Below are 20,023 nucleotides of genomic sequence, written 5' to 3'. Positions count from 1 at the left end.
GTGTAGCTTGTAAAACACACATAACGTTTGCAGAAACAGAAATTTGTTGATTTGCCTTGAAACTTGTAGTATATGCATATATTGTGCAACTTTGGAAGAAGGTTGGTAATTTTAGCCCTTTTATGCAGGATGTATAGGAAGTAGACAAAAGGATAGTATTTGTAATGGGACTTTTGGGAATTAGTCTATAATGGATATATTTTCTTTAGTAATATTTTAAATGAATCGGGAAATGTTTGAATAAGTTCGTGTATTAAGTGGATACATCGTTCCGTATCTACTGTAATAGTCATGACATGTTTTGCACCTGAAATAAACAAAGTTTTCATTTATAATTGAGTAAATAATGCTAAAACACTAAATAATAGTGCAAAAAGAATGTAAAAAATATTATAAGTTTATTGCAACTTTGTTTCAGATGCCATATCATTACCTGCACCTTTTCACTTTTTTTTTCACCTAAAATTATTCCACAAAAAAGTTTTATTTTTTGTTCAATTTTATTTCTTGAGGACTAACTTTAGCGTTAAAACATATTCTAAAATGTCACTCATCCATTTTTTTTCTTATCTACATAAACCTACAAAGAAAGTATTATCTTCTCCCATTTAACTGATCACCATTTTATTAAAAATAATAGCTTTTTAAGCTCATTAGAGCTATTATTTTAAGAAATCGATTCGTTGAATTTGTAGAGTATATTTTAACGACCAAATGAATCTCTTCAAAAAATAAAATCGAACGAAATAAAAGAATTTCTCACAGGGAAGATTAAATTTAAAAATAAAATGAAAAAGTATAGGAAATAGAATTGTATCCAAAACAAATATAAAAGTGGAATACCTTTTTGTGCATTGTCCTTTGACTATTATTTGGAGTTGTTTCAGTATTATTCAGTCAATTATGAAGTTAAATCTCGTTTATTTCATATTTAAAACATGCATGAATAGTGCAGTAGATATATACGGAACGACGGAACCGCCTAAATTTTAAAGCATATTAACCACACCGTGAAAGTTGCGTGTCTGACTCTGAATAGGAAAACTGCACGGGAAGAACAAAAAGAAAATGAGCATTCTGAGAGACCGCTGAACAACTTGAAAGTTTTGACTGATGGCCCATGGAAAACGCGTGGATTTTCGTCGCTCCACGGAATTATATAGCAACTTATCAGCTACTATACAGGCAAGGTACTCTATTTTATAGTAAAATCAAGTTACTGTTGTCGAGTGTTCGTACTGGAATAACAAAGACAAGTGTGTTCACAAGAATATATGAATATAACAGGCATAAAAGAAAATTTAGCAGAGTATGCCGCGAAACATCACGAGGAATCATCTGGAAAAATGAAAGTCGATTTGCAGTTATGAAAATACTTTTGTTGTCTTACGAATTATACAGGGTGTGGCATTTAAGAAAACTCAGAGCATAGTTATGTATAAATGTAAAAATATATCTATCTATCACTGAAAAATATTGTACATTATTTTTCAAGCCTTAAATTGTTAATGGTCATGTCAATAAACTAAATTTATTGATATATGAATAACTTAATAAATAGTGAATTATTCATAATATTAGTGAAATTAGTTTATTGATATCATGAATAACTATTAGTGCTCCGAAAAATAATAATGTAAAATATTTCTCTCAGTGTAGTTAATTATATAAATATATAAAATATGTCCCTATATTTTGCATAGAATATTTTTGATGCTCCCTGTTAATTACAACTGAAAAAAGGTTTATAAAAGAATAGATACCTCTTAAATTTCACAGATATATGAAATTTTACCTTCTACCTCTAGAGCCTCTTAAATACCTCACTCTGTATATATATATATATACAGTAAATTATGAAAACTCGCTTATACACATATATATTGGTATAACGCCAATTCCAAAACTTTTAAATCAATTTTTTATAACAATAATCCATACAACGACGTTTTGTCGATAGTCAGAAGCAAATGTATAGACCCCATTCATAAAATAATAGGTTCTCGACTCCTCGAAATGTCAAGTTTTAATTAAAACTCGAAGATAAAGGAAAGGAAATTTAATGGATATTTTGAAAACAAAAATTTATCAAATATTATTTATTTGTTTCATGACGCAATATTGATTACATTGAGAATATAAAATAGCAATTACAATCACGTACAATTATTTAACTTGGACTGATAAGAATCCAATATACGAGAAGTGCCCGGGGCCGGAAGAAGATGACAGGTTAATTTTGTATATATATATATCAAGTTATCTCGTAGCTGAAGGAACTTTACTATAGCATAATAGTTCCAATGACGTCAAATGACCACTTCTACTACCGGGAAAAAATTATAAGCCCATAGAATCCTCCCCCCCCCCCCGTATGCAAATGTGCAGAGAAGTATTTAATGCCAGTACACTCCAAGATATTTCTAAAGATGACTAATTATACCAATTAACCAATAAAAGCTCAATAGCTATAGACACGGTCTCCAATCAAAAGCTATAAATGATCTATTATAGATGTTTGGTTATAGCCATACGCAGAATACCAAAGAACGATTAAATCCACCCATTTGGCATTTCACCCATAACACCCGCATTCTGATTTCGCAATCATCAAAATTCAGCTCTTCTGCACTGGACAATGAATCTCACTCTGCGGTTTTTAATATTACAGGAGCTTCTTAATTTGAAAATAAAATTAAAGATTAAAAATTACACCGATGTGTACGACAGTGTACAGAGAAAATGGCAAGCTTGAAAAAGCCGTGACGGCACAAAAGAGGGTCAAACTGCACGAAAACACAGTAGAAAATAAAAAACCAGCGATTCTTCCAAGAGTTCGAACGCTTATTGCATGTTCCATGAGTCGCAGATTAGCTTTACAAGATATAAGCTTGAAAAACTTGTGATTTTTATAATCCAAAAATTTTAATCACAGTTTTTTTGTCAATATCATATGTGATATGAATAAGTCTAGAAAGAATAATGTTCAAAGATAAGAGGAGTTTGTGTTCAAATTTCTGAGCTCGACTAAGATGAGAAGAGCGGATGAAGCACGCCTCTCCTAGTCTGTTTTTACAGGTACATTAATATCTGGTAGCGTCATTTTTTCATATAATCTGTTTAATAGTTGGTTCTCAAAATTATCGCTTGAAGCAGCTTGGGCATCTATGAAATCATTGTAAGCATACAGTAAATCATTGGTGTCACGCGATTATCGTCTACTACTACTTCAAAATTTACCTAACTTATCCAAGTTCATTAAACACATTTTTCAAGATAACGGGTATCATAGGTCATTGAATTTTTGTACGTATGATTTATTTTCATTTAAAATTTAAATTAAACAAAAATTATAAAGTAGTAAGGTTGACAATTTAAAAATTATATTATTTTGGTAAAAAAGCTATTGCTAAATAAAGTTTGACCTTTTTCACTCATTCTCACTTGTTCGACAGTTTTTTTTACATATTATGCTTCATCCTCATCCAATATACATACTAGAAAGAATTAATTGTTAAATTTTAAATTTCAAAAATTTGTTAAGGATTCCATTGTTTCCCACCATTTTTATCAAATTCTTTACTTGCAACCACTCTATGAATTTTTCAACCTGGCTATTTATTCATAAAATGCGCCTATATACAAAAGAATTCCGAGGTAAAATAATGTATTTTTATAAAAGTGAACCATTTGAAAAAACCCTCTGCAAGACCAGACTAACTCCTGAAATATTTCATCGTACCAAAGGAAAGGAAAGGGCCCCATCGAGCAAAAAATTCAAAATTTGATTGAAGAAAAGATATCAAAGTTGTTAAGACCTCCAGTTTACGTATCTCATTTATCTATATACCCGCATCTCACGTCCCAATTCATGATCAACGTTTTGCAGGTGAGGTAACGCTGGTGGATGCAGTAAGAAAGAGTGCAAGAGGAAAAATGTATAAAATCACATTTAAAACTCCAATGCAGAAAAGCACAATATGCAATCCATCGACTTGAAAATTCTACAACGTCTCTGCCCTTTGCGAATAGCATAAAATATACTATAACACACTTATCATAAATCAGTGATTGCATCGATTATGACTTTTTCCTCTCCTCGTCGAATACGCAAGCATTCCGGACGTTGATAAATAGAACGATTACAAAAAGCGTTTTAGCCCGGATCTCCTGTCGTTCTCCCCAGCTTCTTGCCTCCTCGGTTGTCGATTTCTGGTTGAGGTAGAGCTGGTTGAGCAGCATAGCGTATCGAGGGGGAAAAATAGGAGAAATATAAAAGAGAAAAGTAGAGGAAGGTATCCAATGTGACCGCCAGTGTCGCTGGTGTGGAGCCCTCGGTGCTATTATATATGTACAGCACTGAACAGCAGAACCAATGGCAAGGGATAGAAGCGAAGCGAGTAAGTTCGTGATTATATAGGTCGGTATGGGCGTGTGTGGAGTTTAGGGTGTCACTAGTGTCGGTTCGGTCGTCGTCGACGTTCCGAATTCGGCTGTAATCGGGACTCGGGTCAGTGCCGAGTCGAGTGAGTGGAGAATGTCGTTATCGCACGGTAGTAATACTATTGGTGGTACGAGTGGTGGTAGTAGTACTACTACTGCTACTACTACTACTACAACTAGATACAACTAGATAGCAGCAGCAGATGCTAGTACACATAGGAGTAACAAGACTGGCAGTTGAGTAATCAGTCGAGCAGTAAGTAAGCAAGGAGGCAGAGGAAGCAGAGGAGGAAGAGAGGAAGCTCCCCCTGCACGACGATTGCCGAGTGGCGAACTGGCCTGGCTGGCTGGCGGCGAGTGGCGAGTGTGCCGAGCCGAGATGCCGAGTATGCCCGAATGAGCCGTCCCGGCACTCGGCGGTGAGTCGGCAGCCCCGTGTCCCCCGGCCCCCAGTTCCCAGCCTCCGTCACCCTCCTTGATCGTCGTCAGTCGTTCGCGCACCCTCGGATCGCGAGGGTGAGGATGGTTCAACTCCTTTACGAGAACCTGGAGAAGAGAAGCACCATCAATCTTAAGCCCGGCTACCCACCATAAACCGGCTGTTCTCTCTGTTTGTCGGCTTAATTGCGTTAAAGTCATCCGTCGGTGAGTTAATGACATTTTTCACGTTTAGCCATGCACACGGCCACGCTTACACATACAGGCACGAGCACCAATCACGCCTCTCTATTTCATGCCTCCTTCATTATTTATCATTAGCGCAACTTTCCATCGCGAACACCATCGTCTCTCTCTCTCTCTCTCTCTCTCTCGCGTTATTCGAGAAAATTGCACGGGTGGTGGTTAAAAGCATTGGCACTCCTTTAATCACCGAATTACCATAAACGTGTTTATATATATATATAAGTATGTATATATACGTATAAACGATGATATCGTCGACGCAAATTCGGTGTTAAACTACTTTAGAGTGATATGTGTGTCAGTCTTATGGGTTTCGTGCCGCTTTGCAGGGCAATGTAAGTGACGCATATTTACAGCAAGCTGTGACGTCATTCGCACACAGGCATGTAAACTAACGTCAGAGGCGTTTCGCTTGACAAACGCATCGCTTCTGGCACCATTGTGACAGTCAATTTTGGTTTCTTATCGCTCTTGCTGAATTTCACGCGTTCGGAATCAAAGGATTTGTTCTCCATTGTGTCGCACGATGGATCGAGAGCATTGTTCACAGTTCAATACATTGGACTGCTCTTCTATACAGGGTGTACCACTTAAAATTACTCGGACCAGAAATGGACTTTTTTTTATCGTCCATCTCGACTCTGTGTAAGGGATGAAAGCAATTTTCTTTGTGCAAGACCTTTCTCAATTTGCACTTTAAAGGGTTTTGTCCAAACAATCGACGTCCAGTTTAAAAAGAGTCGAGAAAAGACAAAGAGAATTTTATAGCTGCGCAGGCTGGGAGATTTTGAGTGGTACACCCTGTATAGTCGCGTGTTGAGGTCGGCACTCGGAGAACTCGCCTCGCGGGTTCTTGCAAAGCAAAGCAAAGCTCGCCAGTCGCCACTCGAGTCGATACAGAGAGCTTCGCTTTGCTCGAGTCGAGCATTTATCTGTTCTCAGGGTTTATTAGGAACCTGAGGAAATTCTCTTACGCCCCGCTGAAAATTATTCCGGGCTTTTTAATATTTACTCGATTAAACCCAATGGCTTTGCGGAAGGATCGAAAGGAACTCGATGCGCCACTGCAATCGAAGCTTGTCTCTAATTTTGTTATTTTTCTGCCAGGAGCAAATAGCGAAACTTTTCGTTTCTCGTCCGTATTATATATATACGTACACGGGACCAGCGACGCGTGCTGCTGCTCGCTGATTAATGTAAAGCACCTCTTTCTTTCTTTTCTATTTTAAAATTTGTTTAGTTTTAATTTATTTGTTTGATTACAGTCTCGTACGTATCTTTGTACGCGTGTGTACACAAGCTTTTATAACAACTCGTCTTTCTCTCTGTTGTGTTGGGTAAACACTGCAGTACATGTAATCTCTTTACGTATCTTTATACGTATAATGAATAAGTTTTAGAATAATTCGTTTTTCTCTGTTGTTGAGTAAACTGCAATATATATATATATATAATAATCCCTTTATCCATCTTCATAAGTATAATAAGTTTTCGAATAATTTATCTCTTTTCGTTGTTGGGTAAACTGCAATAAACAATAATCTCTTTATACGTGTATCTTTATAAGTATAATGAATAAGTTTTTATAGTAATTTGTCTTTCTTCCCCTTATTGTTGGATAAACTGCAATATACTCTACGTATCTTTATACGTATAATGAATAAGTTTTCCAATAATCTCTCTCTCTCTCTCTCTCTCTCTCTCTCTGCGTTGTCGTGTATACTGCAATAAACAATAATCCCTTTATTTTGAAAAATCTTTTAGCAACGGTTACTTTGGTTCTCGGTACAAAAAGCTTGTGTATTCTTGAGTTTAAAGAGGAAAATAAGAGGGAGAGAGACGTGATGAGATAAGAGCGTGTGACTCCTAGTGAAACACAATATAATCCTGCGTTGGCAAAAGGCGAGTGATTGCTAAACGCAGCAATTTGCTTTTATATTATGGATATTTGCACGCTTGCGTTGATTCGTACAATTTAATTATTATGAAATTCATATATAGGATTCAGCTATCGAAAGGATCTTTAGCTCCGGGACATCCCGTGTATATATGAATTATTCAAAAGTCTAATGGAGGTATAATGCTTTGAAACGCCTACGGTCGAGACAGCAGAACGATTAGAATCCATTTTGGCGTGTCCGGGTAGTGCCTTTAAGTGCTTTTAAGTGCTTTTGCTGCTGCTGCTGCTGCTCCATTCCGAAAGAAGAGAATCCAGCTTAAAGAGAAGCTTCCACGAAAGAGCTACGGGAACTATGGAGGAAGAAGTTCTTATTGCCACGTTTAACCAACGAAATACTATTTAGTTTTTAAGTTGATAAAAACAGCACAACACACTGCATATAGTATAATATACTATATTTCAGAGAGAGAGAGAGAGAGAGAGAGAGAGAGAGTTCTGAAAGAACACGTTTCATGCATCGTCTAGTTTGCGCGCTAGTAAATTCAGCGAAATTGCATTTTCAATTGGAAATTATTTATTGTCCGTCGGCCGGTGGCTGGTGTCGGAGATATAGACACATACATGAACGATGGATGATGCGGTACACATAGTATACGTAGTGGTGTGCTCGGTCTCGCAGGAGTCGCAGGAGGCAACCAGGCAGGAAACGAGGAGGAGGGGAAGGAAGGGGAGGAGGGGGTTGACCAGCGCGCAAGTTAGACGCGGGTCACGGGAGGGTAGGGATGAGGGAGAGGATCATCGTATCAGGGGAAGAAAAGGCTCGTAGAGGTAGGAGGGGGAAGGATCCTCGTAAAATTACAAAGCAGATTTACGTAATGGGCCGAGGAAGGAACGCGAGTCCTACTTGTGCTTTACCTCTACTACTGCCAGTCACTCTCTAACGAGAAGATGTTTGCTAAAAAACATGCACGCTCAAAGAGAGTCGAGTCTTGCCTTCTCGAACGAAGAAGAAGAAGAAGAAGAAGAAGAACACTTTAGGATTATTGCCAAAGTTGGCCGAGCTCGCGCATGTAATGCAGTATTGATCTTTCTTCCCTTTCAAAGAACACTGGACATAATTTCATCGTGGGGCTTCGGAGGCTCGCTCGTCGCTGTCGCCTCGTCGCTCGTTCTTCAAAGAGATTGTTTTTTTTTTTTCAATGACACTCTTTTTACCGCCAAATAATTCTCCAGCAATCTTTCTTCCCGACTATCGGGGATTTTCTCTTCTTAGGAACGGGCTAGCTGCTCCGTTAGGGGGGATCAACCCACCTGTTCCCACCGCACCAAATTTCCCACCATGCACAACTATATATAAATATGTATGGGATGCTGACGTTTTATGCTCCCCGTGAAAGACCCATCAAGCCAAGTTTCCTCTAGTTACTAGAATGCTAAGGCGAGTTTCTGCCATGCACAACCTTCAATAATTTCTGGGCTCTCGAGCTAGTATATATAGCGAGGGCTCCTTCGGATTCTCGAGGAAATTTCATTGAAATTATTTACCGTTTCTTTCAACTATCTCCCTATAGCTGCGTTATTATCTTCCGTGTATTATATGTATACATATACCTTTATAGCTATCCGAAGAACGGGATTCCTATCTACAAGTTTTTATATCCTCACTTTTCTACACCTATATACGCCTTCGTCTTTATTATAAGTATCCGTGAAATTACGAGCTTTCGTCGGGATCTTTTTCCAGTAATTTATAGAGCCTTATAAATTTTCTTTCAATTTTTAAGCGTTCGATTATTTCGAGGCACTACGAGTTGCTCACTTGCAACTTTTATTCTTATAACACGTAGCAGTGTATTATGTGTATATACATATATAAATTTATTAGAAATGCTACATGTAATAATTGGTTTGTTTGTGTCAGATTCGAGGCAGCTGCGCGGCAAGATATTTTCACGGTCTGTATATACTAAGATGCTGGAAGCACCTCCTGGAAGTCGCGAGGATCTCATGGAAGCAGCTAGGACTCCTTGCACGCCTACTGGTAAACGCATATCGTCATTTTCTCGCAGGAAAGCGGAAAGCGGAAAGCTCCTTTGTCGAAATTCCTCTCTGATAGTCGCTCGTGCGCTAAAGCTGCAGCTCTCTCTCTCTCTCTCTCTCTCTCTTTCTGCTCTGAACATATATATATATATATATATATATATGGAATTTCAGTGCCGAGAAGAGAAGGAAAATCGAATTAAAAGAAGGGTAGGAAGGGAGGGAAGGGGGTGGGGGAGGAAAAGGTTGAGAAAAAAGCTTGCAGTGAGAATTTCATTATTTAAAAATCCATTAGGAGCGACGTCCCTTCCTTATTTATGTGCTTTGGAAAATCTAAAAACCCTGATTTTTTAAGTGCTTCCTACACCTTTCCTTCAACTTTAAACTTTTCTCTCCCTACTTCTCTAATTCTCTCCCTTCTCGAGTACCGAATGGCCTTATAAAATCCAACAGGTTTAATATTGCGTAATTACCAAAGTTTTCGCTCTTCTCTAATTGAAAAAATTTCAAACTAATTTTCGTTCCTTAAAGCGCGTTTATTTAGTCGGAGTAACGCGAGAGAAAGGGGAGAGGGGGAGCAAGTCAATATGATTTGACGAACGTACGAGGCATGGCCAATTGACACGGTCCGTCTGTGCGTCGTGCATCTCGATGCATTATTTAACGTCGCTCGAGTGACCAATGGCATAAAGTGGATTTGACCCGAAATCGTGATTGGAGATAGCCGAGACATGCACAAGACGGTACGTGACTGTATAGCAAGGAGCGCGAGGGGGCGACTGTAGAAGGGGAGAACGATCGTATATACAGGTATACAAAATAGCTTGGAGCAATAAAACACTGTTATATTTTTAAAGGATCGAGAGGATCGGAGGTAGCACTGCTAATGGTGAAATCAGACCATTGTCTCTAATGATTTATCGGGGCCATGCAACCAGACTAGGAGGATTTGTCTGGATCACGAGTTTGCCATTCATCGCTCTTAAATGCAATATTAATTGAACGTCCTGTTAACGCGAAACCTACAGAATTTATACGATCATTTGGAATAGAATGTGAAAAATAGCAAAGCTGTCAGCACTGTTTCCCCGAGAGATTAAACGAAGGATTTATTCTCAAAGTTTCTTTTTATCATCGCAATAGGCAGAAATAGCAACGCTGCTGCCGGGGATCGGAATAGCCTTTTGCTTGCCTCTCGAGACAAACGACGACGATAAATCTATACGAGCTGTCACTTGGACAACTAAATTCTCCTTACCTACTCCAATTTACCAAACAATCGTCCATTCTTTTTACCCCACTGTAATATCTCAAAAATCTATTCTCCATTTCAGATCTTGACACGATGTTGTACGGATACACCAATGGGATATATATTTTGGACCATACACCAGAATCATTGCCAGTCAGTAGTTCATTTTTATAATAACCATCAACTTTTTTCCCACCATTCATTTTACTGCTGTATGGTCACCAAGGATCATATCTATGCACGTGGTTTTTGCATGTACGTGCATGCTTATCGAGTCTCATCAACCAATTTTTTTAATCATTTTTTCATGGATATCCTATCATCGAGCTTCTCTCCTTATTTCTTTCAACCTTTAACAGGGAATCTACCATTGAGAGTTAGAATGAACCTTTTTAAATGTAAATACACGCGTATAAAAAATTTGTTGGTAGGTTCGGTGTTAAATTAACATACTTTGGGTCTAGTGGTGCTAGAGTTGAGTTATTTTTTGCTAAAGATACAATTGCCTGTTCAATGTAGATGTACGGTTGTGGTATACGTGTATAGCCCCGTCTCAGTTGAGTTTTTGCTGTAAAATAGCTCAATTCTGGGATCAGTGTTTAGGTCTAAATTACCAAGGGGAAATTTTCAGGCGTAATTCAAAGCTTTTAGAAGGGAAGTTTGGAACATTTCGAGTATTCTATTGACAATACGTGCAGTGCGAGTCTCCCTAACACTGACAGCATATAACGTGGGATGCAAAGAGAGTATCTTATTCGTATAAATAATGAAAACTGTAAAAACTAGTGCACGAAGAGGGTGAAGGAGTTGATTGTGACTGAAATCCTGTGTTGCAACGTGCTTTAATCTTTTCATTTTTCAATGTTGTCGAGCATCTTTTATTTCGTTACTCATGATCACGTTGCGCACAACGCAATTTTCATTTCCCTGAATATAATTCAATATAAATATGAAATTATATTAACTGCTGCTGACCACATAAGCAAATTTAATTTTATTGAAAAATTGAAAGCAGCTTTCTTTTTAGTTTTTACTTTACTCCTACACATGTCCTCTACTGTCGGACCAATATATCTCCCCCAGTACCAGTCAGCGAAATTTATGAATTGTGTTTAGCATGTTGGGGAGGTTAACCGAATTTCCACTACCTAAGTAATTTATGGAACAATATAGAGAATAGGAATAATTTAATTAAGAACAAAGTAGAGGTCGTTAAACATTCTGCTTAAAAAGCTTGAAAATAAACACATTTTTTTATCTATATAGTAATCAATGAAAGAAAGGAAGATGTTATTTAATAAATTACAGGTTTTAGTTGAATCAAAGAAACATCGTATTCCTAATTTGAACAGAGATCATACTAAAATGGATCATCAATCATAATAAGTACAATTAACGTGATAATATTTGTTTCTTTTGGGGATAAGTTTTATGTGTGAGACCATCTGCCACATTTGAGCGATGGATCATCTCTTCTTACTTTGTTTCTTCCCACATATTAAACAAAACCAAGTAAACTCGATTTTTTTTCTTTCTCCTTTTCCTTTCCTTGCTTGTTCTAAGGTTTTTTTCATAAAGAGACCATGAAAGCAGCTTTCGGAGCTGTTTATTTATTCCGAGAGACTGACGAACCAGGTTTTGAATTTTTTTCTTACTGCGGACGTGATAATAGCACAATCTAATTTAGGATAATACAAGATCGTGCAGAAGCAACTCGCTTAAAATTTTTAAAATAACAAAATAAACACATTTTAAACTTTGGTTAATAAACGTATCGTAGCTATTCCTGTTCCAATAGACTTTGCTTTTCAAAGTTGCAATGATTAAAATTCTGCTATTTACTTCAAAGTTATAGAGCTCCTTACTCTTAATTTAATCTAAATTATTCCAGTGATTTGAAAAAGAGTAAATCCTATTTATTCGCAGTAACTATATATATATATATATATATAGAGAGAGAGAGAGAGAGAGAGAGAGAGAATTCTCGAGGGAGCAATTGTAGTGACAAAAGCTACTATATTCATATATTACATATTTCAAACTATTTAAATCTGGAAAAATGTTATGCCCCGGTGAAGTTAAATCCGCGTTCGATTGAAGTTACGCTCTAAATTTGGATACTTCCCCTGTTTATTATTCAGTATATGTAAATATAAATTTCTGCCATCTAACATTTATAATTGTGACGAGACGAGTGTCTCGTGTTTTCAAAAGCACCAAAAAGTTCAATGTTTGCAAAAGCGGTGAGGCATCCCAAGTAGGAAAATAACGTTAGAATGTAAATTTCAGTCCCCTACGGAGCCTGTGCAGTTGTTTCAAAGTGCTCCAATATAATTACTGTATTTTTAAAGGTACACATTTTTTTTTAAGAGAGTTCGATTTTTAGGGAATTTATTTCATGCGTCAGGCAAAAAGGGCCACAATCTGAATTTGTAAAATGTAAGACTGAAAGTTTATTATAGCAATTTGCTTCTTCCAAATATTAATATTATTTTTATGTAATTGGATGTTTGAAGTTTATGAATAGTTAATAAAGGAAATCCCCCTTACATTCTAATTTTTTGCATATTTATCCTTAAAATTGCTCAAGTGTCCGTCGGTAGATGGACTCTCACTATTTATATTTATACTAGCACTTTGAAAGCTGATCTCAAGACACTAGTAATACTCGTTTACCTATTCTTTTGGCGAAAGTGATAATTTTTCTAAAAAAGAAATATATATTTTCAAATAAAAGTCCACTTAAAAAGTCTGAATCTAAATTATTCTGCAAAAATAATAAAATTTACAAGAATGACGTAATTTCAAAGGGTGAATAAAAGAATTTCAGCACTTTTTTTTACGAGAGTTAAAATGAAATATCTAATTTTCTTCAATAAGATTAAATCAATAGCTAGAATTTAACAGCTGGTAAAAAGGTGCATGGGTGAGATTGAAAAGATTTTTTGTAGCTCATAACTTACCAATGGAAATGTATAAAAGTTGAAGGTTTAAAAAATACGAGAATAATCAAACGCGAGCATTTGATAAAATTAAGAGCAGTGATTGTACAAAGTAGGATAATTTAAACGTGCAAAACATCTCATTTGTAAATAAGGCTGTAATAAAGGCAGCATACAGTAGAGGATGCACGTATAGCTAAAGCGACCAACGGTAAGTACTTGCACTTTGAAGATTTAGCTTTGCCATGGGGTATGTGTGTGTATTTTGTGTCGTATTCAAGCACAGTACCTCACTAGACCTTTTTGGAACGTGCGCGGATATCTGGTAAGTAGAATATGTAGTGTACCTACTCCAGCATTCGCATTCGACTCGAGTTTGCTACTTTTGAATCCTCTATGCTCTCAACTCGACTGTCTGCGTTTTCCCCGAGAAGAAAAATTGGCCTCTCTCTCTCTCTCTCTCTCTCTATGCTTCCTTTATATAGTTTTTTTGCGTTAAAAATCGTTTGGTTTGAATCAAGACGGTTTCTGCCATACACAGTCTCTTTGTGTATGTATATATATATATATACATAGAGTTTTCTTCCAATTATTTCCTTCCAACTAGGTGAGCTTTTCATTCTCTCATCGGGCGCACGATCATCCCGTTCCAATTCACGATTGCCTATACTATATATATACATGTAGAGGGGCAGAGCCGGAAAGTTTTAATGATTAACGCAACAATGAATTCCGTGCTGTTATCTTGATTAAAAATTTCCACGTGCTTTGTTCATGGTGGATTATTAGAGTGGGAAAGGGGGGACAATTAAAGGATAGGAATCACAGGGGAATGTTTAGAGTGTGATTTATCCTTGACTAATTTCACTTTGACGATTGGTTTCTGACAAAGGACATGGATATGCTGCAATTGTTCGCCTCGCCAGCCGGTCGCGCGCTGGTTGCCAGCGATAATCGAGCAAGGGGCACAGCTTCAACGTCATCCTTGTCCAGGGCTGAATCGTCCTCGAGGAGAAAAAGTGGTAGGAGAGCGTCGGGAAGCGGGACGGTGAGTGCTCCGGCATCGCCACCGAAGCAGCGAAAGTCCAGCGATGAGCTTTACAAGGAGGCTGTCGAGGTCCTCGGTCTAGCCTGCTCTTTCACCGATAGTTGTCGATGCATCGATTGTCAGGTATGCAATAGCCGCAGCAGCAATTTCTCTCTCTCTCTCTCTCTGGCTATATTAAAACTCTTCACCGAGATTATATTCCGGCACTGATTGTCTATTCACGTTACAGAGCAATTATTTCGACTGCGACGATGATTGTGGCGAGACCAGGACTGAATTGGCAGCAGGAACACCTATTCTATTGGACCACGCATTGTCACATCCGCTTACATGCTCCATACAGTAGCATTCGATCGATAAACCATCAGCAAGATTCTAAATTCTGCCAGTTTCTGCTTCTCTGCCAAATTTTCAACTTCTATAACTGTCCAATTCCCGTTTACCTCCAATCGATCCAACCATTATATATTATTCGATATGTATAGCAATAACTTTCTTTTCTTCTCCCGTCACCCGGTATATAGCCCCGGGCAACTCGTTTCTCCATCCGTGCGTAATTTAACCGTTCAATTTGAAACATTCCAATTAGTATAGGCTACTGAAAATTGACTGTAATAATTTTTCTAAAAATGTTTGTACTGCATGCATATATATATATACACGTTACGTTGTTCAAGGTCTTATTTTCGGAACGAGTATTTGACTAAGTGAACGGACGATTGAAAATATATAGGTATATATATATATATATAAATATATATATACTACCAATTTTATGTACTTCGAAATATATGTGTACTGTTTAAAGTTTTGTAAATTCAACTTTTACCAAGACTTTCGTAATGACTTGTATGTAAATGGGAATTACCAAAAATGTGCATTCTTATAATAGTACATTAAAAGTGTTATGATGTAATACGATTAAACGAACACGCAATGTCACGCAGAAACATGTACACACACACACACACACACACACACTTATAGACACTTTAAATGAAACAAGGCCTGAACAGGAAGCATCCGTGTAATTGAAATTTTCTCTTGCAGGATCGTGTTTTCTAGATTTTAAAGTTTCAATGGTTCTTCATGCTAGTGCCAAATAACGATAAATTTAGCATTCTTCCTACAGTCTATACTCTGTAATTGCTAAATTTGGATAATACTTTATTCTAAATGATACATATATACATGCATATAATTATTTACGATCCAAAGTAAAATCGTCAAGCTTTTATACATTTTAAAGATCCACTTTTTTAAGTCAATGGCCGATCGGAAGTTAACACTTGTGAGATTTTTAAGCATTTGCAGGGTTTCTTCTTGAAACGTGCACGGGCGAGATTCAAATATGTATCACTTTATAAGAGTTGAGTGATTTCGATTAAACTGTTTGCTTGTTGTTTACTCGATTGTAATTACACCTCGTTATATACCTACTTCTCGACAAATAATTTGATCAAAATCACGCAGCTATCTTGTTGCCGAGAGTCATGTGGATTATTAACAATCATTTGGCTTTTCTATAATTAAAAACTAAACTTTTAAATTTAAACTATAACAAATTTCTGAAATAATGGCATACCATAAGAGGTACGAATATTTCTAAACATAGATATATTATATATATATATATATATATATATTATGAAATAAACTTATATTAACGTTTTAAAAGCTATCGACTGATCAATTCTCTATACCCTGCACTCCAATACCAAAAATATCCTTAAAACGGTCAATATTCACATATTCACTGGACATACCGAGGATGTACCTTGAATAACTTGTGTGCCATCAGGGTATGTGCATCAAAGGATAGAAATGTTTTTTTTTTACTTAAAAACTATATCTTTCCCATGGTCGATCTATAGTAAAAAAGAGAGTACGAGGGTTAAAAGCTTCATTTCGCATCGCGGGGCCACTTTTATTCTTATCAGTGGAGGGTAAGGAAGGGGCTCTAGTCGATAACAGTGAATCTCTCTCTCTTTCTCTCTTACACACAAGAATTTCTTTTCCATACGAGGGTAAACAAAACCGCCGTATACCATAAAGAGCAATAATATCAAACACACACGAATATACATATCCAAACACGAAAGACGAATATAACCACCACTCACCTTCTTCAGTGGGTAATACAGAACTTGTCTCTCCACGACACGTGTTTACTCGTGAACGATAAAATGAATTTACCCTTATCTTGCTACTCGTTAACAGACAGTTACAGTTTTACAATTAGTACCCGCATTCGTCCACAGTAGAATCACGAAAATATATGTGTACATATAATTTGCTAAAATTAATCAATCCAACAAATGCAATAATATGGAAATATTGTATAATGGATAAAAGTACGATAGAGAAATAAGTAGAAAGAGAGAGAGAGAGAGAGAAATTGTGCGAGATGCAAATTGAATTGGAAAGTCTTGCAAGGTGGTGGAGAAGGAGCTAAGGCATGAGAGAGAGAGAGAGAGTCGGGCTAAAAGTGATGTCCTCTTGGCGGTGGGTGGGTGGCGGAAAGATACCACTGGGAGTAGTGTCGCTTATATCGAGTTAGAGGCGTTTGAATACCGAAGGGTTCTTTGGATGCTCTCGAGATATCGGAAGATCAAAAGTTGATACCCAGCCATCTTTATACGATTATCCGTGGCTTCCCCTCCTCGTGCCCCCGTCCTCCTGCCCCTTAACGCGCCCACGACATCGAGTTGCAAAAGGGTATCCCCTATCCTACACCGGCGCGTCCTATCGGTCGTATCGGTCCACCTTTTTCCCACTCCAATTCCTCGCGTCTCCAACGTAGTCCCCTTTTCCTTCTTCTTTCGACGCCATCTTAAACCGATGCAGCAGTCTCGTACAGTCTCTTCTCCACCGTCTCTCATGCTCTTCTCTCGTACAACGCGTGGAATACTTAAGAACCGCTCACCATACCCCAACTACTTCCCTAGACTTGGACCGGAATGACGTGTAGCACGCATAAAGTATTCCTCGGAGACGATCCGCTTCGAAACTGAATTACGATCTCTACGTGCCTCTAGTACACTCCAAAGACGCATACACGTGTATATGCATGTATATAGCTCGCTGCAATTTCTATCAATATCATTGGAAACAGTTCGATATGCATCTCTCTCTCTCTCTCTCTCTCTCTCTCTCGCACGCTCTCTTGTACAGCAGTAGCAAAAGTAGAGTTTCTTTTCAACGAATATCCAATAATCACTTTTCTCTATTTTTCGTGATAGGGGGGGGGGTGTTACCGAGTTTGACCGAGAGACACCGAGAGGCGCGGATAGGAACCCTCGCGTCATCGGCTACGCTCTCTCTCTCTCTCTCTCTATATATATATATATATACACATGCCCATTGGCCAGTAACCATTGACCATCGGCCGTTACCCGTTGCCAAACCGATCGTCGATTCTACCGATCATTTATTCAAAGCCCGTAATGAATCGGATACCCCTGGGAACACAGTCATCACCCACCTATACGCTCGGCTACATTCGCACACTATGGAATGGTGCAACTGATGATGCTCTCTCTCTCTCTCTCTCTCTATACATATAGAGGTAAATATTTATTCGCAGCTTCGTAAATATTTATAGGCGTAATTCGAGGAAGGAAGCAGCACAGTGTCTATGTTACACAATATATTGACGGATTAGTCGGTCCACTCAAGGACAGCTGATTGATCACAATGGTGCGTGCTTGTATACGTCAGTCGTGCACCAACAGCGCAATTTGTTTTCGTGCTTTCTGTTTCTTTTACAGCTGCTTCTCTCTATATATAAATAGTGTTTCTTTTAAAAAGGTTCGCACCGAGAGAAAGAATGTCTACTTATTAGAAAGGCCTATTGACAAACGACCGGCTTCTTCGTGACGGCTCGTCACCAGCAGCTTGATCCTCCGCATCGATCGAATCGACGGTCGAGGACTTTCCGTCTACTCCTATATATATATATATATATATATTACACGTACCTCGCTCTCATAATAATACAAGCTCGAACACGCGGCAGCACGTAGCTAATTAGCCAACTTTTCCAGTCATTTATCAATACCACTGAATTCCTGTAAATTAGTTTGAACAAAAAAAATGTAGGAGGAAAACAGTTGGTGATATCTGGAGAGGAGGGGGGGGGGGGGGAGGTGGGAGGAGGAGGAGAGTTAACGTGGCAAACGAGAAATGCAGAAAGCATAAAATTGATAAAGCGAAAACAACGCGTGTAAGCTCCTACTAAAAAATTCCATTAACAGTGAACGTTGGGCCAGCAGCGATAATTGGAAATTGACGTTTTTTAATCCTTGACAGCGCGCGCCAGCTCGCCGAGCCCCCGCTTGACGCGAAAATCCGCCGGTACGCCACTCGCTGTTATTATACGCGTGTCCAAATTGGTTACAACGTCGTGTGTGTGTGTGTATGTGTGTGTGCACGTGTACACGGTCCATGTATTTTTGGCAAATGAGATTCGCGAGAAACGAGCTCTTACGAGGCAAAAGTGATTCTCTGCCAGTAATATCGTTGTGTTGCTGCTGCTGGGTTAACCGATGATACAAGCGCCATATTTGAAAGTGGAACGGTGCGGCCTCAACGGGGCTGTGAATATCATAACAGTAGTCACATAAGATGCTTACGTATATCAGTATGCGCTATGAGAGTCTGTCCCCTAAATGTCGCATTCGAACACGTTCCCCATACATACCTCTCGCGCGAGATGATACACTCTGTTGAAATTGACTGTATCAGCACTCTTTTTTTCGCCAGAATAAAATATCTATATACTATACAGCGTTCACCATTCGGTATCCAGAGAAACGATGATTGACGTCGTCATAAAGGATTATCCAATGTTTAATCATTTTTTCACAAGAGTAAAAATCCCCCGCATAGATCGAGTAGTTTTGCAAACGTTTCTGAACCGTTCCACTGCGAAATTTGACAATTTCGAACGTTTTCGATATTCTGCGTCTCGTGTGACAAGTAATATATAAATACGATATTTAGCATCGAATATGAAGCGAAACTATATGATTGTAACGTCGCGATGAACCACTTGAAGATATGCAATAATATCTGCATGATTTAGCATAGGATGTGCAGTGGAAGGATGATTTGACCTTGTCATGTACGTTTATCGAACATTTAATAATTGTTCAAAAAAAGAAATACCAAGCCAAAGAGAAGTAGCGTCCGAAACATATCCTACACGATCCAGAATTCAATTTGACACTTTCGAACATTTGTCGCACCACGCGTGTCATGTGTAAATTAAAAATGATGCCAGGATGGACAATTTTTGGAATGTTTAAATAATTTTGTCACCATGATAATTCCCACGCATCGAAAAGAATGTGGGAAACGTTTTCGGAATCAATTAGACACGTTTTAGAGACATTTTAGACAATATGCGGATAATGCAGAATGTAACGAGGATATTCAACATGGAAAATGAGACGAAAGGATGATTGAAAGACCGAATTGGTGTAGGATTGCAGAGAATAATTGGATAATTTTTGTGGAGAATAAAATATCTGGAGCATTTAAGACGGAATATGAAGTGGAAGCAGGATGATTGAAAGGCCGTGATGCACGATTCTCGGATGTTTAATAATGAGGGGTTCTCTATTAGCGAATAATCGTTGAAGGGAATGCGAAGGGGTGCTCTTTATAGGTTCGACTCTGTTCACGGCAGTATCGGTTAATCACCGCTCTCA

General features: G+C 38.1%; 1 protein-coding gene across 1 annotated transcript; it reads left to right on the top strand.

Annotated features, from left to right (window-relative positions):
- The first annotated feature begins 4,736 nt into the window (after positions 1 to 4,736).
- LOC136772919 (uncharacterized) lies at positions 4,737 to 15,972 on the top strand. Its single transcript, XM_066726170.1, has 5 exons — positions 4,737 to 5,088; positions 8,949 to 9,068; positions 10,402 to 10,472; positions 14,154 to 14,432; positions 14,539 to 15,972. Exons 2-5 carry the CDS (start codon positions 8,999 to 9,001, stop codon positions 14,653 to 14,655), a joined length of 537 nt encoding a protein of 178 aa, XP_066582267.1. The 5' UTR covers positions 4,737 to 5,088; positions 8,949 to 8,998; the 3' UTR covers positions 14,656 to 15,972.
- The last annotated feature ends 4,051 nt before the right edge of the window (positions 15,973 to 20,023 follow it).

The sequence above is a fragment of the Prorops nasuta genome, unplaced genomic scaffold, assembly GCF_024137725.1.
Source record: "Prorops nasuta isolate Cenicafe-Biocafe unplaced genomic scaffold, Cenicafe_Pnas_1.2 PNAS00004, whole genome shotgun sequence".
Classification (NCBI taxonomy): Eukaryota; Metazoa; Arthropoda; class Insecta; order Hymenoptera; family Bethylidae; genus Prorops; species Prorops nasuta.
The sequence above is the reverse complement of the archived record's forward strand: the minus strand, read 5'-3'. Positions and strand labels throughout refer to the sequence as shown.

Excerpts from the sequence above, each read along its gene's own strand:
- LOC136772919 (XM_066726170.1), top strand. The coding sequence starts at position 8,999 with ATGCTGGAAGCACCTCCTGGAAGTCGCGAGGATCTCATGGAAGCAGCT. Across the intron at positions 9,069-10,401 it reads GACTCCTTGCACGCCTACTG|ATCTTGACACGATGTTGTAC; the intron begins GTAAACGCATAT and ends TCTCCATTTCAG. Across the intron at positions 14,433-14,538 it reads GTCGATGCATCGATTGTCAG|AGCAATTATTTCGACTGCGA; the intron begins GTATGCAATAGC and ends TTCACGTTACAG.